At 39.9% G+C, this 20,184-nt stretch overlaps 1 protein-coding gene across 1 annotated transcript in view; it reads right to left on the reverse strand.

The window, feature by feature from the left end:
- pcmtd1 (protein-L-isoaspartate (D-aspartate) O-methyltransferase domain containing 1) overlaps nt 1-20,184 on the reverse strand; it is an 87,945-nt gene that overhangs the window by 46,938 nt on the left and 20,823 nt on the right. Inside the window, exon 2 of the mRNA XM_059980822.1 lies at nt 19,102-19,573. Coding sequence (XP_059836805.1) covers nt 19,102-19,408 — 307 coding nt within the window. The 5' untranslated portion in view covers nt 19,409-19,573. The remainder of the gene's footprint in view (nt 1-19,101; nt 19,574-20,184) is intronic.

Below are 20,184 nucleotides of genomic sequence, written 5' to 3' on the forward strand. Positions count from 1 at the left end.
ATCTGGGGAGAGATTTGGTCAGTAAGGATCATACTCACTACAGTTTGAGGACTTGGAGCAGATCTCATAGAAATCTATAAAATCCTACCAGGAGTACACTGAGAACTGAGAACTCTGCTCCAGACTTTCTGGAATCAGAGGCCACAGTTATAAACTAAGCTGTGAGTCCCTTAATATTGAAATGATGAGAGATGTATTCTCCCAGTGAGCAGTGAATCTGTAGTAGACTTCTAATCACAGTAAGAAAATTTATCCAAATCATTAAAATAATAAAGGAGTTGGTAAGTGCTAAATAAATCACAGGATCTTGTGAGAAAGCTGGGACAGGCTATTAGACTTGGATGAATGTATGGCACTGAAGACTTAAAAGGGCCATATTGCATACTTCTGCTCCTATAACTCTATTTAGTATTGTGTACCAATTCCTTTGCCTATCTGCCTTATTTAAATACTTATTCAAGTATATAAACTTTATTTCTCTTATTAAAATATATTTCATACTTTTTGGTATTACAATTAATTTTCATGCCAAATATGTCCATGTCAAATGTTTAATATTTTCTGCTAAAAATTGCAGCTGTCTTCTGTGTTACCTCACCAATCATCTCTTTTTTCTAATTTTCTATCAGCTGACTCAGTAATGATGCATTTGATTCTTGTCTAAATCATAACAATTAACAGTGAATTATGGTGTCAACACTGATGTTTTTGGAACTTGTGTCACAGACTACAAAAGGTGAAAAGAAGCAACTTCCTGCATGATTACTCCTTCAATCCAAATTAACCAATACATTTCCAATCATGTTGATCAGATGATTCATTAAAGTACTAAATATATTCACCAAGCTGATCAACTTAGTTATTCACCATGTCCATTGACACTTTCTAGCACAAGTAACACTAAACACATTACCATGAATGTATTGAGGATCACCATTGACTTACTAAAATAAATTTGCAGTTTCTACCACATAAACACTATGGTACAAAAAACAGGCCAGTAGTTAGATACTCTGTGATGAGTCACCTTCATCCTCTAAAGCTAGTTACAACTCGCAAATCTGGAGTGATCTGTGATTATACTGAGGACCAACAACAAACTTTATTTCCTCTGGTAACATTTGTTTCAACATGTACACCACCACTGCTCTCATTAATATTTTGTTTTCCATCTTGCCTGCAGACATTAGTAATGATATCTGAACTCATCTCCTTAAATTCTGTAGTTCCCAGCAAAATTCCTATTTGCTCTACCTCTGTGGAATCTAAGTCTATCAGATCTCTTACAAATGGCAATAAAAGCTAATATTCTGATGGTAAACGTGCCTATACCTAGAAATCATCACCCAAATGTTTCATTCTCGCCTTTTTGTCAACAGTATTATTCAATTATTTTGATTATGACCTGCTACACCAAGAGAAGAATGTTATTTCTAACAACAGCTAGATTACCTCTAGATTCCATCATGGGTAAGAACCTCCTCATCACTGAGCACATTGACACAGAGCATCTTCACAGAAAAACAGCATCCATCATCAAAGACCCCCACCATCCAGGCCATGCTCTCTTCTCCCTGCTACCATCAGGCAGTTGGTACAGGAGCCTCAGGACTCAGACCATCAGGTTCAGGACCAGTTATTAGACCTCAACCATCAAGATCTTGAACCAGAGGGGATAACTTCTCTGACCTTCACTTGCCCCATCACTGAAATGTTCCCACAAGCTATGGACTCATTTTCAAGGACTTTTCACCACATGTTCTTCATATTTATTGTTTATTCAATTATTTATTAATTATTATTGTTACTTCTTCTTTTTTCTCTTTCTTTTTGTATTTGCAGTTTGCTGTTGTTGGCAAATGGTTGTTTCTGTCCTGTTGGGTGCAGTTTTTCCACTAACTCTACTCATGTCTATTCTATTTGCTGTGATTGCCCACAAGAAAATGTATCTCAGAGTTGTATATGGTGATGTATATGTACTTTGATAAGAGATTTATTTTGAACTTTGATATTACGTTATACAGCATGGAAGCAAGTTCTTTAGCTCAAATTGTCAATGCTGCTAAGATGTCTATTTAAACTAATCCCATTTGGTATATATTTTCTAAACCTTTCCTATCCATGAACTTTAAATGTCGCTTTTTTGTGCCTCTACCACTTCCTAAGGCAACTCGTTCCATACAGCAAACACGTCTCTTGGAAAAACTAACCCTTCAGATTCACTTAAATCTCGTCACTTACTTATACCTATACCCTCTATGTTTCTTTAGCCTTTCCTACCCTTGGAAAAAAAAGTTACTATCTACCATTTCTATGTCATGCATAATTTTATAAGCCCCTTTGAGGTCAACCTTCACTCCACAGAGAACAGTCCCACCCTATCCAAACACCAACTCAAGCCTTCCAATCCAGGCAATGTTCCTCCGAAACATTTTTACACTCTCTCTAGAATAACCATATTATTCCTATAGCATAGCCACCAAAACTACATACCTTACTCCAAATATGGCCTAACAACAATTTGTAAACTGTAATGAGAAGTCCCAAACCCTATACTCATTGCCCCAGCCACTGAAGTCAAATATACCACATGCCTTTGTCACCACTTGATCAATATGTGTTGAAATTTCCAGTCATTCACTCTGTATATAGGAACCTTGTTTAACTTCCCAAAATGCATCACTTAACACTTCATGGTGGTAGTTTTTTTTAAGATCAGCCATTCCCGTGCCTAATTTCCCAGTTGTTACCGCATTCTCTAGGCAGAAACATATATAAGTCCGTAAAAGTAACCAGTGTGTTATGCAAGATACTATATTCTGAAGATGTACATCAAGGCATTGCTTACACCTGAGCTCTATACCACATTAAGCAATGATCTCCTATGTTTCAGTTGTCTGCTTTATATCACCCAATGTCCTCTAAGTTCCCATACCTGGGGGCAAAGACTGTGAAATCTGTTAATGACTTAGAGCAGAAAGACAAACAGTTCCCAACATTGCATTGAGATAGCAGCAATTCATTGAAGATAAATTTGCCCAAATAAGACTAAAGATTAGTGCCAGTATTTTGTTGATTTCTATCACTAAAGCTCAGTTTCAATTGAGAATGCTTAATGAGTTTTGCGGAAATAGAGTTAAAACTACATTCATAATCTTCCATAACTTGATTAACTGGCAAAAAAGCCACCCATTGAATTAACTTTTTTTTAAAAACTATCAAAAGAAATAACAGTTGAGCAGAACAAATACGTTAAAAATCAAAAACATCAGATGCTGATAATCTGAAATAAATATGGGAAAACTGCTGGAAATACAGAGCATATCAGGCAGCAACTATGAAAAGCACAAGAGTAAACACTTCAAACTGATGATTCATCATCACAATGCAAATATATTGATATCATTTCCATTATGCATGTCCTTACTTAACTGGTAATGCTTTAAGGAAGTGCAAGATCAGACTGAGGACCTGAAGGATGTTGCTGCTGACTGTAACACTTGGCGACAGCTGTGTAGGGATGGGGTTCGTATTCTAGAAATGGAAAGAACAACCAGAAGACAGCAGAAGAGAGCCAGGAGAAATGCAGCCATGGTTGCCATCACTACCACCACTACTATCACATTTACATGTCCCACCTGCAATAGAACTTGTGGGTCCAGGATAGAACTCTATAGTCAAAGATCTCACCATTAAAGGAGTGGATGTCGTTATTGGATTCCGATGGACAACTGAAGAAGAGGTAATCCTCAATACATACATCTCCTAAATGACTTATTATTTATTACTTAATCTTACTGTCCTTGTGATTCCTTAAGGTTTTTATCAGCAGGGATGGTAATGTGATAAGCTTCGACTACCTATTACCGTAGATTCCGGACTACAGAGCGCACCTGATTAAAAGCTGCACGCTCTAATTTTAGAAAGAAAATCAATTTTGTACTTGTACAAGCCGCACCGGATTTTAAGCCGCAGGTGTCCCACGTTGTAATATGAGATATTTACACAGAAAGATATTACACGTGAGGATTTTTTAACTTTTAATTAAATCCGTATGGTAACATAAACAAATATATATTGCAAATGCTTTTTTTCGAACAGTGCCTCTAACACAGCTACTTTTAAATATACATACGTATCGGTAACACACAAATTACGTTGCGTATACTTTTTTACTGAACAGTACACAAACAACATTCCAATATCTCCTAACGACTGGTAAAAAAAATATATATACTGCAGCCTACCAGGAAAAGTTATTGATCGCCTTCTTCATCTTCCTCCTGCGCACTAAAACCATCAAAGTCCTTCAGTGTCCGAATTGAACAACCTCAGGATCTCGTCACTCACTTCAGTCTCTTCGTTGTCGCTCTCACTTGAGCGCACGCGGTCCTCTTCATCACACAGCAGTCCAGCCTTTCGAAACCCGCTGGTGATGGTGGATGTTGTGACACGGCTCCACGCATTTAGGATCCACTGGCAGACTTGAGTTAAAGATGCTCTTCGCATGCGTCCTGTTTTGGTAAAGGATTTCTCGCCGCTCGTCATCCAAGCCTCCCACTCAACGCGCAGCGCCACTTTAAATGCCCAGTTCACGCTGATGTCCAGTGGCTGCAAATACTTCATGGTGCCCCCAGGAATCACAGCTGGAATTGAGTTTGTACTCTTGATGGCAGCTTTCACTGAACTTTCATTGTCAGCCGCTTAAAAAATCACCATCGGTGGAAGCTTTAGTCCGGATGCTGTGCAGCTCAGAACACAAGTAAAATGCGTTCTCTCACGGCCACTTGTTTTCAGAGTGATGGACGAGTCACCTTTTTTATTAACAGTCCGAGTGAGAGGCAGGTCAAATGTCAAAGGTACTTCATCCATATTTATGATATCATCTGGCCCGATGGAATTCTCCGCTATCTTTGTTTGAGTGAATGTGCGGAAGTTAGCAAGCTTTTCCTCGTGGTCGGGAGGGAGCTGCTGACACAGAGTCGTGCGTACCCTGATGGACAGGCCTTTTCGTCTCATAAATCTAAAACACCACGATGGCCCACCTCTAAAATCTTCGATTTTCATTTTGGTGGCGATTGCTTTAGCCTTCAGTCTGATCTGCACGGTGGAAACACCGCAGCCGCCTGCTCTCTGTGTGTTAACCCAGTCTTCAAGAAAGTTTTCCAAGTTCAGGCCCTGCTATGATTACCTCTGAAAGCTTTTGTTGTCTTTTTGCATTGACTCAGTTCTTCACGCTGGCTTCTCCACCGTCTCACCATCGATTTATTTATGCCAAGATTATGTGCAGCAGCTCGATTTCCTTCTTCAACCGCCAGATTGATTGCCTTTAACTTAAAAGCTGCATCATATGCTTTTCTTCGAGTGTTTTCCATGTTGATGAGGGTGAGTACAAATGACTGATTTACAATAATTTAATTGTGAAAGTGCGCTTGATTTATCGTACAATTTCATTGGACCTCTGTGAACTACTCATCAATTTTATTGGTCTACTGTTACGAGGCAAAATGTTTTTGGCGGCATGATAGTATAGGCTGCAGTGTTGCCGCAGTGTTCAAAGCGTGGGAAAAAAGTAGCGGCTTATAGTCCGGAATTTACGGTAAATGCTCCCAATGGTGTGCCGCTCAAATGGCCTCTGACAACCAAGCCCAGCTCCTGGCCTTCACGTGTGGCTTTGGTACTAAGCCCAGTGGAACAGTTTCCACTGAGAGTAGAAGGGACAAAGGAGCAAAGGCAGCCCCTTAAGGTACTGGTACCTTAAAACCAATCACTTTGAGCAGATAGGGCTCATTAGCCATGGCTGGCAGCTAATCCAGGAGAAAGAAAACTCTGACCCAAACCTCTGCTGCCTTGTAGCTATACACCTTCATGAGGAAAGCTTTGGAGTAAACCCTGAGGAAAAAATCCAGAGCACGAGTCCCTAAGGCATTCGTGTATTGAGTTCAATGTTGACTGGTGACTCCTGCAACACTGCTAGTGCCAAATTGGGTTTATTAGCAGGATGGAGAAGAACATCAGCTTGCTCTCCCTATTATACTGCCCTGGCTTGCATATTTAGAAGGACACAATATCCTTGGTCAATCCTGACCAATGGGGGTGTCAAACCGTCCTTGTCCTGTATCAAAGAAATATCATCATCAGGTATCCACCATTGACACTTGCAGCTTGTACTCAATGTCAACAAGACCATGGAACTGATTATAGACGTCAGGAAGAGAAAATTCGAGGAAACATACACCTCATTGAAGGTGAGGTGAAGTGCAAAGGGTGAGCAGTTTCAAGTTCCTGGAGGGAGGGGAGATCAACATCTGAGGATCTATCCTGGGCCCAAAATATTGATGCAATTACAAAGAAAGCATGACAGCAGCTATTATTAATTAGGAGTTTCAGGATATGTCATGTCACCAAAGACACCCATGAACTTCTACAGATGAACTATGGAGAGCATTCTAATTAGTTGCGTCATCATCTGGTATGGGAGTGGGGAGGACACTGCACAGGTTCGAAAAAATTCTGCAAAAAGATGTCAACTCAGACAGCTCCATCATGGGCACTAGACCGCAAACCCCCCCCCCTCCCCCCCAGCATTGAGGGCATCTTCAAAAGGCAATGCCTCAAGAAGGTGGCTCACTCATTAAAAAGCCCCATCACCCAGGACATGTCCTCTTTCCATTACTACCATCAAGAAGGTAGTACAGGAGCCTGAAGACACACACTCAGTGTCTCGGAAGTTTCTTCCCCTCAGCTATCACATATCTGAATGGACAATGAACTCATGAGCACTATTCCCCACCCCTCTTTTTTCACTACTTAATTCATTTAATTCTCTTTTTTACATATACATCTTATTGTAATTTATACTTTCATTATGTATTGCCATATGCTGTTGCCACAAAAACAAATTTCATAATGTATATATGATCATAATAGGATCAAATTCACACTGTAATTTGAAAGGGAGAAGATAAAGTCAAATGTACAGTATCAATATTGCAGTAGTGTAAAGGGAACTACAGAGGCACAAGAGGAGTGCTAGCCAAAGCTGACTTGAAAAGGACACTAGCAGGGATGACAACAGAACAACAATGGCTGGAGTTTCTGAATACAATTTGGAAGGCGCAGGATAGATACATCCCAAAGATGAAGAAGTATTGTAAAGGAAGGATGAGTCAACATAGCTGTCGAGGGAAGTCAAAGACACCATAAAAGCAACGGGCACATAATAGAGCAAAAATTAGTGGGAAGTTAGAGCATCGGGAAACTTTTAAAAACTTACAGAAGGCAACTAAAAAGCCATAAGGAGAGAAAAAATGAAATATGAAGGGAAGCTAGTCAATGATATCAAAGAGGATACCAGGTTTTTTTTCAAATATATAAAGAGTAAAAGAGAGGTAATGGTGGATATTGGACCACTGAAAAATGATACTGGAAAGGTAGTAATGGGGAAAACAAAATGGCGAAGGAAATTAACAACTATTTTGCATCACACTTCACTCTGAAAGACACTAGTAGTATGCCAGAAATTCGACTGTCAGGGGGCAGAAGTGAGCTTTGTTGCTATTATTAAGGAGAAGGTGCTTGGAAAGATGAAAGGTTTGAAAGTAGATAAATCAAATGGATCAGATGGACTACACCCCAGGTTTCTGAAAGAGGCAGCTGAAGAGATCATGAAGACATAAGGAATGATAGACTCAAAGAAAAGTATGGCCAAGAAATAGGCCCTTTGGCCAATCCAGTCTGTGCTGAAACATTTAAATTGCCTAGCCCCATCTACTTGTACCTGGACTATTGTCCTCCATATCCCTGCCACCCGGTAACAATCCAAACTGCTCTTAAATGTTGAAATTGAGCTCTCATGTATCACTTGGCACCAGTGACATTGCAGGAGTTGCCAGAGCGAGGTTGAAGGCAAAGTCAGACTGCCTTAGGGACTCCAGCTCCGGATTTGTCCTTAGGGTTTACTCCCCAAATCTTTCCCATTAGTGAGTATGGCCGCAAGGCAGCGGAGGTTTGAAATCAGAGTTTTCCCTCTCTTAGATGGACTGCTTTCCCAGGTTGACAAGCTCCATCTCCTCGAAGCACTGTTTTTAAGGCACCAGGACCCGCCTTCGCCCCTTCTCCTGTCAGAAGAAACAGTTCCGCCGGGCTTAGAGGCTGAGCCACATGAAAAGGCCAGAAGCTGGACTTGGTTGTCAGAGGCTATGTGTGGCACATGCTGTGAGGAGCACTTTCAGGTAGTGGGAGCTTGTCCCAACTACCACTCCTCGGCTTGACAACCTTGGACAGCCTGAGATACATCCTGGACATCAAGTGGACTAACCAAGTCACCAACAATGAGGTCCTGGCCTCCACCCAGATACCCAGCCTCTTCACCCTGCTCCAACAATGCCGTCTCTGTTGGCCGGGCCACGTACACCGCATGTCAGACGGGAGAATCCCAAAAGACCTGCTGTATGGGGAACTGGCCTCCAGCAAGAGAGCACAAGGACGGCCCCATCTTCGTTTCAAAGATGTCTACAAGACAGACATGAAGCCACTGAACATGAACGTCGAGAGGTGGGAGGACATTGCAAGCAATCGCTCTCGCTGGAGGCTGGAACTACACAGAGGTCTAAACAAAGGAGAAGAGAAGCTGACACTTGCTGCTGAAGAAAAGCACACTCGCCGAAAAAAACATCACCAAGACAACAATGGAGGACAGTGCCTTCAAGTGCAGTCGCTGCAGCCGAGACCATCACTCCCGTCTGGGCCTCTACAGCCACAACAGACACTGCTCTACCAACACAGACTGAAGCAAGACTTTCTAGGCGCAGATCCATGGTCTCGCGAGACTAATGGATGCCAACACCTGTACCACTTGCACTGTTAGCTCATTCCACACTCTCTTGATCCTCTGAATGAAGTTTCCCCTCATGTCCCCTTAGAGCTTTTCACTTTTCATCCTTAACCCATTATCTCAAGTTGTTGTTCCACATAATCTCAGTGGAAAAAGCCTACTTGCATTTACTCTATATACCCCTCGCAATATTACATACCTTTATCAAGTCAGCCCTTAATCTTCTACATTCCAAAGAATAAAATATCATCCTATTCAATCTTTCCTCATTACTCAGGTCCTCCAGTCTTTCTATACTTTGATTTATGAAGGCCAATGTGCCCAAAGCTTTTTTTTTCCACAACCCTATCTGCCTGTGCTGCTCCTTTTAATGAATTATGAACCTGTATTCCAGATCCCATTTTTCTACTGCACCCCTCAGTACCCTACCTCAGTAGGTCTTACACAGGACCTACCCTGGATGGTCCTATCAAAGTTCAATATCCTATACTAGTCTGTACTAAATTCCATCTGCAATTTTTAGCTGACTTTTTCAGCTAGCCCAGACCCTGAAACATGCTCTGATAGTCATCTACACCCCCGATCCTGTTGTCATCCACAAATTTACCGCTCCAGTTAAACACATTATCATCCACATTGTTGTTACAGATGACAAACTACAATGGACCCAGCACCAATCCCTGCAGCCCTCCACTAGTTAAAGAGGAAGTCATCACTACCACTCTCTGGCTTCTCCCACCATGCCAAAGTATAACCTAATTTACTACATCTTGAATGCCAAGTGACTGAACCTTCTTGTCCAAACTCTCGTGTGGGACCTTGTCAAGTGTCTTGCTAGAGTCCAGGTAAGCAACATCCACTGCCTTGCCTTCATCAAATTCTTGGTAACTTTCTCGAAAAACTCTCCAACTCTACAAGATCAGTTAGAGACAACCTACCAAGCACAGGGCCATGCTGACAATCCCTAATCAGTCCCTGTCTATCCAAATACTGATGTATCCAATACCTTAGAATACCTTTTAATAATCTTTCACTACTGATGTCAGGCTCACAGGCCTAGCATTTCCTGGTTTATTTTTTGAGCCTTTCGTAAACAGTGGAATAACATTAGCTATCTGCCAATCCTCTGGTACTTCACCTGTCACTAAGGATGATTTATATATCTCAGTTAGGGTCTCTGCAATTTCTGCACGTCCTTCAGATGAGCCAAAGAGACACCTCGTGAGGTCCTAGAGACTTATCCACCCTAATTTGCCTCAAGACAGCATACACATCCCCCTCTTCTGTAATCTGTATAGGGTCAATGATCTCCCTGCTGCATTTTCTCACATCTATATATTATGCCAGTCCCCTGAGTAAATACAGATGCAGGAAACCCATTTCTGACCTCCTCGATCACTTTTTTGTCACACAGAGATTGCTATTCTGATCTTCCAGTGGAGGAATTTTATCCTTTGCAATCCTTTTGCTCTTAACATATCTGTAGAATGCCTTAGGTTCTCCCTCACCTTGTCTGTTAGGTCAACCTCAAGCCTTCTTTTAGTCCTCCTGATTTCTTTCTGAAATGTTCTCTTGCATTTCTTACACTCCATTCGTACCTCAATTCTTCCTATCTGACTATTCCTGCTATGCACCTCTTTTTTTTTCTTAACCAGGGCCTCATTATCCATTGAAAACCAAGGTTCCCTAAACCTGTTATTTTTTAACCTTTTATTCTGCCAGTCACATATCAGCTTTGTACTCTCAAAATTTTACCTTTGTAGGCCTCCCACTTACCAAGTACACCTTTGCCAGAAAACAGTCTGTCCCAATCCACACTTGCCAGATCCTTACTAACACCATTAAGATTGGACTTCCTCCAACTTAAAATCTCAACCCATGGACCAGATTGTTTCCATATTTATTTTGAAAATAATGGCACTATGATCACTAGATGCAATTGTTCCCCTACACAAAATTGTCACCTATCCTGTCTCATTCCCTAATAGTAGATCAAGTATGACATAAGAAAATTTCCTGAACACATTTAACAAACTCTATTCAATCCAGCCCGTTTACAGTGTGGGAGTTGCAGTCAATATGTGGCAACTTAAAATCACCTATCATAATAACCTTATGTTTCAAGATTCATTTATTATTAAAGAATGTATAAGTTATACCACCACGAGATTTGTTTGCTCGCAAGTGGTCACAAATAAAGAACCCAATAAAATAAAACAAAATAAAAAGAGCAACAACTCGATGCACGAGAGAAAAAAAAAACCATGCAAACAATTAAAGCGAACTATAACAGCACTCCAAACCAAAACTGAGTCCTCAGATCCGAACCCCAAAGCAGCCCAGAGTAGGCCCAAAGCCTTGCTTATCAGTTCATCATATTAGTGGATACGGAGTACAGCAGCCAGGGCAGTCTTCATAGCCTCAACCACAGAGATGGGAATGACCATCGTGAAGTGTGAGCAAAATTGACTGTCGCCTCTGATCTAGGCTGGTGTTTAAATTGTCTAAACAGCACACTGTACCTTGCACTAGGACCCAGATGCAGCGAAAGGCTTGGGGCCTAGACCATGCCACCCAGCAACTTGCTCCAGGCCCAGATTCTGTCGCCAACTGCACCACCCCCCCCCCCCCCCAACTTCAGCCCAAAGCTGCTCTCAAGCTCTTCCAAAGGAGGAATCCCACCTTACACCTCGACCAGTTGAACGAGCACAGGAAGTTCCCTGCCTGGGCCCCAATTCTTTCAGCAATCCAACCTTCCACCCGGGCTAGCCGTATGGGCGTTGGAACTCCATCCGCAAAGATTCTGCACCACCACATAAACTTGCCTTGCTATTGCTCACCCCTTCACAGCTTGCGATGATAATTTAACACAATTTACCACAGTAAAAGTATTTTTAGTGATGTTTTTAGTCGGATTTCTTTCTTTTTGACTACTAGAAGCTACCATACGTCTGGTAGCGCCATCTTAACCTGAACATTCTGCAAGATTCAGTGACCTCTCTAGAAACTTGTTCCTTTAAATCCCATGGACTGTTGGGAGGCCTATAATATAACTCCATTAACATGGTCATACCTTTCTTATTCTTCAGTTCCACCCATAAAGCCTCACTAGATGTGTTTTCCAGTCTGTCCTGACTGAGCTCATCTCCCCCTTTAATCCCTCCCACTCTGTCACATCTAAAACAACAGAACCCCTGAATAGTGAGTTGCCAGTGCTGCCGCACCTGCAACCAAGTCTCACTAATGGCTACAGTATCATAATTCCATGTGTTGATCCATGCCCTAAGCTCATCTGCATTTCCTACCTTCTGATTCCTGACTTTAAGGTCTTAACAACATCTGTCTTCACAATCTCTCCACTATTAGTTTAAACTCCCCCTCCTCCCCCAGTACAGCACTAGCAAACCTTCCCACTAGGATATTAGTGCCCTTCCAGTTCAGGCGCAAACTGTCTCTTCTGTACAAGTCCCACCTTCCCTGGAAGACAGCCCAATGATCAAAAAATCTGATGTCATTCCTCTAATACCAACTTCTTAGCCACGTGTTATGTTGTATGATATTCCTGTTTCTGGCCTCAATAGCACATGGCATAGGTAAATCCTGTGATCACAAGTCTGGAGGATCTGTCCTTTAATTTAGCACCTAATTCCCTGAAATCACTTTGCAGAACTCTTCCTACCCATGTCATTGATACCTACATGGACCACGACCTCTTGCTACCAAACAGCCCACTTAATGCTGAGGACATGATCTGAGATGTCCCAGTCCCTGGCAGCCAGATGGCAACATGCCATCCAGGAATCCTGTTCTCGTCCACAGAACTGCCTTTCTGTCCAATAAATAATGAAACTTCTATCACCACAGTTCGCCTCTTCTCCCCACTTTCCTTCCAAGTCAGAGTCAGGCTCAGTGCCACAGACCCGACCACTGTGACTTTCCTTTGCTAGGCCATTCCCCCCACCCCCACCAGTATACAAAGTGGTATAGCTGTTGTTGAGGGGGAATGGCCTCAAAGAGAGCTGTGTCGTCTTATGTTTTTGTTTATGCTTGTGTTTTTGGTTGTTGATTGGCCACTGCATAAAAACGGTGATTGACTACTGATCTTTCAAGAATGACTAGATTCTGGAATGGTTCCAGAGGAATGAAAAATTGGAAATGTCACTTAATTGTTTAAGAAGGACGGGAGGCAAAAGAAAAGAAATTATTGGCCAGTCAGCCTGATTTCAGTAGTTGGAAAGATGTTGGAGTCCATAATTAAGGATGAGGTTTCAGAGTACTTGAAGGCACATGATAAAATAGGCCAAAGTCAGCGTGGTTTCTTTAAGAGGAAACCCTGCCTGACAAATCCGTTGGAAATCTTTGAGGAAACATCAGGCAAGATAGACAAAGGAGAGTCAGTGGATGTCGTTTACTTAGATTTTCAGAAGGCCTTTGACAAGGTGCCTCACATGAGGTGGCTTAATGAGGTAATAGCCTATGGTATTACTAGAAAGATACTATGACTAGAAGATTGGCTGACTGGCAGAGGGCAAGGAGTGGGAATAAAGGGGGCTTTTTCCGGTTGGCTGTCCGTGACTAATAGTGTTCCACAGGGGTTAGCGTTAGGACTGCTTCTTCTCATGTTATATGTAAGTGATTTAGACAATGGAACTAATAGCTTGGTAGTCAGGTATGCCAGTAATATGAGGATAGGTAGAGGGGCAAGTAGTGTTTGAGGAAGCAGGGAAATTGCAGAAGGACTTACAGATCAGGAGAATGAGCAAAGAAGTGGCAAACGGAATATAGTCTAGAGAAGTGTATGGCCATGCACTACGTCAGAAGAAATAAAGGAGTAGTCTATTTTCTAAACAGGGAGAAAATTCAGAAATCAGTAGTGAGACGGACCTGGAAATCCTTGTGCAGTATTCCCTAACAGTTAACTTACAAGTTGAGTTGGTGGCAGTGCTACCAGTCATTCCATGTGGACTGGAATGCAAGACCTAGGATGTAATGCTGAGACTTCATAAGGCATTGGTCAGATCACACTTGGAGTATTGTGAGCAGTTTTGGGCCCCTCATCAAAGAAAAGATGTTCCGGCATTGGAGAGGGTCCAAAGGAAGTTCATCAGAATTATTTCAGGAATGAAAGGATTAATGTATGAGGAGCTTTTGATGGTTCTGGGCCTGGGGTTTAGAAAAACATAGGGGTATCTTATTGATACCTAACAAATATTGAAAAGTCTGGATACAGTGGATATATGATGTTTCCTATAGTGGATGAATTTAGGACTTGAGGGCATAACCTCAGGTTAGAGGGACATCCATTTAGAACAGAGGTAGTAAGGAAGAATTTCTTTAGACAGAGGGTAGTGAATCTGTGAAATTAATTGCCACTGGCTGCTTGGAGGCCAAGATATTGAGTATATTTGAAGCAAAGGTTGATAGGTTCTTGATTAATCAGGGTGTCTAAGATTACAGGAGAAGGCAAGAGAATGGGGTTGAAAGGAATAATAAGTCAGCCATGATGGAATGGTATAGAGACAATGGGCTGAATGGCACAATTCAGATCCCATCCCTTATGGTTTTATATGCCAGTGATATTAAACCTGATTCTGATTCAGTTGCCCCGTTAATGCATTCACTTTGTTAAGATGCACAGGATTTTCTGTAATCTGCTGCTGCTGCTAGCATCAGAGCAAGGTTAAAAACCCACTCCTGAAACATTGATAGGATCTTGGCAAAGCTTGTGACAAGCTTTGCTGGTTGGAAAAATTGAACTTGTTTTTTTAAATGTCTGTTATTCATAGACATTTACAGATTATTAACATTTTTAACTATATAAACTCTTTAAAATGCTTATAATCTAAAAGAAGAATCATTTTCTAACTATTTTAAATTATCTTCTCCTTCATCTCTAAATCCTTTTTCCTACAATCCTCCAATAAAATCAGTAAATCCTTGAACTGTATATTGGATATGACCTGGTATCGTATCCAACAGGCTACTTATAGATTAATGCATGTAAATAGCCAAATACCGATAATTATAATTGAAATTCCGGGCCCATTGAGTTCTTAATTGGACATTTTATTCCTTTCTCTGATAATGCTGTTGGAAATGAAACCCAGAGGGTAAAATCGAGAGTAAACCAGGTCACAAGTAGCTGCTACTCCCTGAAATCATCAGTGTAAATGTGACGCCATTAACAACCACGTAGCCATCACTAACAACAGCTTCCAAATTCATTACACACACAAAAAAAAATCACATCAGGAACTTCCTTTGAATTAGAGGCAAAAAAAAAAGGCAGATAGTATTGATGCCACCCACCAAAAAGTTTGTATCATAAATAGGTAGTCAAAACAGTTCAACTAATATCACTACTAGCCCTGTTTCATTCTGGTAGCACCAGGAATAAAATACAATAAAAGTGTAAATTAATTTACATATTACAAATTTACAATAAAAGTGTAAATTAATCACATTTGATCAGAAACTATTTCAATGTAAGCAGAATATTTACAGTCAACAAGGATTTTCACCATTAGGCAAATTACAGCTTCACAATTTGAGTTAAAAAATTCATATCACTTGGATTTCTAACAATTTTCTTTTGAAAGCTTAAGCATTTATTTTCACATTTCAAGTAGTGTCCTACAGCCTACTTTGTGTCTAAATACCACATTGTCACCTTCTTTCACTCTGCATTATCACCCTTTATTTCTGTTACCACAGAGCTCCTTTTCTCTTCAATTTTACCTCCACAAGTTTTCCTTGCAACATTCCCCTATACCGTTTCTCTGTATCTTAAAATATACCAACAAAATTTCCAATCCTTAATAAAGCACAGTCTGATAAAGCTTCACATATGCTAATGAGCATGGTGAGTTTCCAGCATTGTGTGTCTTCAATACAAATTCTGACATTGACCATCAACAAATTTTCAAATTAGTGAAAGGTTTGATGATCTTGCAATCAATTATTAGTAATCTTGGAATTTAACCAACAGATAAATTAAAATTATAAAATTTATCTGTTAAAAATCTTATGAAGCATGAGAACACTTGGTGCTAAAACTGCACCTTTGTTAAATATGAGCTGATTTGTTTTCTTAAGATTAATTAAAGAGATAACAGTGAAAAATTACTTTGAAAAGAATTATGAACTGAACATATGGTTAAAACACTATTATACTTTGCGAAGCAACTTGTAAAGATCTGTTTTCTAAACTTATTTATTATCAAAGAAATTAACAACAGAATTTTTAGAGAAAGAGTGAGCAAGCAAAGGTGATCAGCTCCCAATTATTAATTTTATAACCAAACAGAATGCAGTCTACCACATATATAGATTAATTTCAAATATTGTTTTGAGGTTACGAAAATAGCACTTATTTTTTGCACCATCTTTTGTCAGTATGAAAGTAACATCTCTCCAATTTTTTACCATGTTTAAAATCTCATTAAATGGGATTTAATTTGAAAATGACTGACAACAATTGCGAAACAGCAAGGAATGGAGGCTCCATATATTCCTAGCTGAGCTCCTTTTGACCTATAAACGTTACAAAGATAGAACCTTAGAAACTATAGCAATTCCTTTTAATGACAACAGTCATGCTTCCAACTTTTACAAACAATTACACAATATAATTTTTTATACAGTCAATGTTTCATGGAAATAGCATTTCTTGAAAAAACCTTTTGCATTATTAGAAATGCAGAATTAAAAGGGCCACTATTATTAAAAACTAATTAATATCCAATGAGAAATATTTTACAGTTAGAATCTTATGAGTGAGAAAAACATTTTAAATCTGAACAATATTATTCTTGTTGAGTGCTATTTCTCTGCTAAGATTTAATTATATTTACGATACGACTTCTCTCTTTACTTCAAGTTGGTGTTAGAAAATTACAAATCAATAAACACATTTCAAAAGCTGTGAAGTTAAAAACAGATTCTGTCCTATTATTCTCATCTAGTAAGCATTAATAAGTAATATAAAACATTCAAATTGCCAAACTGAATATTCACCTTGATATGAAAAACTTACCAATAGGAAGATCAAAATGTTGTGATGAATTGGGAGAACAACAATTTTGGTAATTTTGTGACTTACCTGCATGTCTACCATTACGTCTCCTATGGTGGGGGAGTCTAGGACCAGAGGACACAGACTCAGAATAGAGGGGTGTCCTTTTAGAATGGAGATGAGGAGGAATTTCTTTAGCCAGAGAGTGGTGAAGCTGTGGAATTTGTTGCCACAGGCAGCTGTGGAAACTAAGTTTAATGAATATTTAAGGATTGATAGATTCTTGACTAGTCAAGGCATGAAGGGATATGGGGAGAAGGCAGGAAATTGGGGCTGAGAGAAATAATGAATCAGCCATGATGAAATGGGGGAACAGACTCAGTGGGCCAAATGGCCTAATTCTGCTCCTGTATCTTATGGTCTTACAGTCAGGATTAAGAAAATGTTGCCCTGGGGATATCCTCAGGGCAATGGATGTCTAAGATTCCCTGCAACAGTCCAAAAGGATTGTTGCACAAGGAATGATGTTGTCATGCACATGGTGAATAACGACTGAAAAAGCCGAATCAATTTCACAGTTAACATGATTTTGTCCATAAATGATCAAAAATGCATAGTAGTGAAATGAAAACATCTCTATGCAAGCAATTTTTTTTGGCTGATGAGCATTAGGAAATCTACAACTTGCACAACAATAAATGAAAATCAAAACAAAAACCGTAATCCAAAGTAAAAATATACAATGCTGGAAACACTCCAATCAGGTATTATTCATGGAAGCTGGAATAATGAACATTGAACATTTCACCCCCAAACCTATTTCAGAATTGAAAAAGAGAGACAAGTTATTTTTCAGTAGCAGAGAAGGTGAGCAGTGATGGACAGAACAAAGGGAATATTTCTGATTGAATGAAACCAAATGACTTAAAATGGAGTTAGAAATCCACCAGCTTTTCTTTGCCAGTATTACATAATATCAAGACTTTGGTGCTTGAACCATGGCTTCTCCTCTACCATAGTGGACAGAACTTTTGCCCCCATCTTATTCATTTCCCACACCTCTACTCCCAGCCCCTCTCTTTCTGAACAAACTAAAAAAAACACAGACCATTCCTAGTCCTCAGCTACTCTATCAGGTTCTGCATTCAATGGATTATAATTTGCAATTTCTGCCAGCTCCACCAATACCCACCATAACACATACTACACACTCTCTCCACACTATCCTTTCAGCTTTTCAAAAGGGTCCCTTCATTAGCAAACTCCTGGTCTGTTTGTCTGTCCCTTTTTATGTCATTTATCCATGCAAGTCCAAAAGACACATTACAACCTTTCATCTCTTGTCGTCCCACCATTCAGGAACTTGTATTCTCCCTTTCCCCATTCTGATAAAGGTTCAAAGACTAAAACACAAGCTACTTCTCATTCCCCAGAAGCTGACTGACCGACTGAGTGTTTTCAACATTATGTTTTTATTACAGAATGAACACACTGGGTTATTCCATATTCTATAATGGACATCAGCAAGTTCTTGTATTAATTATTAACACAGGAACCGCTGGACAAACTATTAGACTAAGGTCACCTTCTATTATTCCAATGGCCGCACAATACAAGTGCTGTCAACGCATAGTGATCAAGCTTGGTCCACTGCAAAAAAATTTCTTTGAGGCAATGAAATCCCTGCGAATCAAAGGTCCAACTACCTATTCCTCTGAGCACAATGGAGGTACTACACATTACATAGCAAATGATTCAATGTTTTCCAATTTTTTAAATATGAAATAAAAAGCCATTAGCTTACTTCTGAAAGAATCAATACCAATTTCCCCAAGGGACCAGTCTCTCAAATGTAATACTTATTTTCTAAAACATTGCTTTATTAATAAATTTCTAATTTATACTTTTAATCATAACATTTCACTCCCACAATCTTTTCAGGTGCAGCCATTTTCTGAAATGGCTTTTTGAATGGCTTTTGAAAGTTCCAGTTAGGTTCTCTAAGTACTGAAGATATGCCATTTTTCCAAAATACAACATGAATTCCACCCACCTCACGAGCAGTATCTAATTCAAGTCCCTCACCCAAACTGCAGGAAAGCTAAAGCTTACCGAAACATTTAGAGATATCACATTATAAATATTAGATTTTACAATAATGATCACTAAAATCATATTACAGTCTTACAGTCTTATAATAACTGGAATTCAAATTTTAAAATGGAACCTGAAAAAGATAAAATTTAATTACCTAAAATTAAGCCCACCATTGTACTCAAATAGCCAGTTCCACTGCCAAGGTTCAGGAAAGACAATCCTGGCTTAAGTTTTAGTGCTTCCATAACTTCAGAGTAGATACAAGGTGCTGATAGGTGTATGTTGCCATGCTTCCAAGCCAAATCCTTATAAGCATTGTCCCTATATCCCTCCAAATAATAATCTGCACGATCGATGGCCCTGAAGGCTTGTTCCACTCTCTCAGTACGAATGTACTGGGCCTCCTTTAAGTTGTCAATTAAATCATCATTGTCTTCACCAGCACTGACAGCTCCTCCCATGGTATCTTGTATCAGGAAATCAGATCAGACCCACGAAATGTTAGAATGCAGTGTACAATGGATAATGCATGAGCAGATGATGGTAACAGTGTATCACTTCACCAATGTGGATATTAGGGCCTTAGTACAGCATTGCAGTACCATAACAGTGCATTTCGTAGACACCTGCAAAAGACAATTGCAGTACAAGAAAATGAATAATGCAATTAAAGGCATTCACTTCACAACAAAGGATAAGGGACATTCTCCAAACCCAAATTCTATCTAGACATCAACATCTTCTATGATTTTTCTTTAAACCTCTCACCTTATTGCTTATGACGAGGTGTGATATGTAAATAAGAAAGCCTATGTAGCTGGAGACAATTTGGAAGGGTTGATACACAGGTAGCTGAAAGAATGGAGATTTTGGGGATGCAGGAATGGTGGAGTTGAGTCTAGGAGACAAAGATCTGCAGCAAAATAAGATCAGGACAGGTGGATATCAAGCAAAATGCCGTCACTTGATATCCTTATCCTCCTGTACCATATCTTTTACTGCAAATCTGTAAGTGGAAGATAGCAGGTCGGCCAGCAGAGCGTTGAATTAGTAAGGGATATGAATGTCAAAAGCACACCTGTGGACCTCAGTGGCAGACTTTGTGAAAGAAGAATTATCAGATAGCAAAGAATGTAAACCTTTGTGATGAGAAGGATATAGATCATCTGCTCAATTCAGGGTCAAACAGGATACTGAGATAATGAAAAATCTACCACAGTGGCCAAGGTGCCAGTGA

Source organism: Hypanus sabinus, chromosome 1 (genome assembly GCF_030144855.1).
Source record: "Hypanus sabinus isolate sHypSab1 chromosome 1, sHypSab1.hap1, whole genome shotgun sequence".
Lineage (NCBI taxonomy): Eukaryota > Metazoa > Chordata > Chondrichthyes > Myliobatiformes > Dasyatidae > Hypanus > Hypanus sabinus.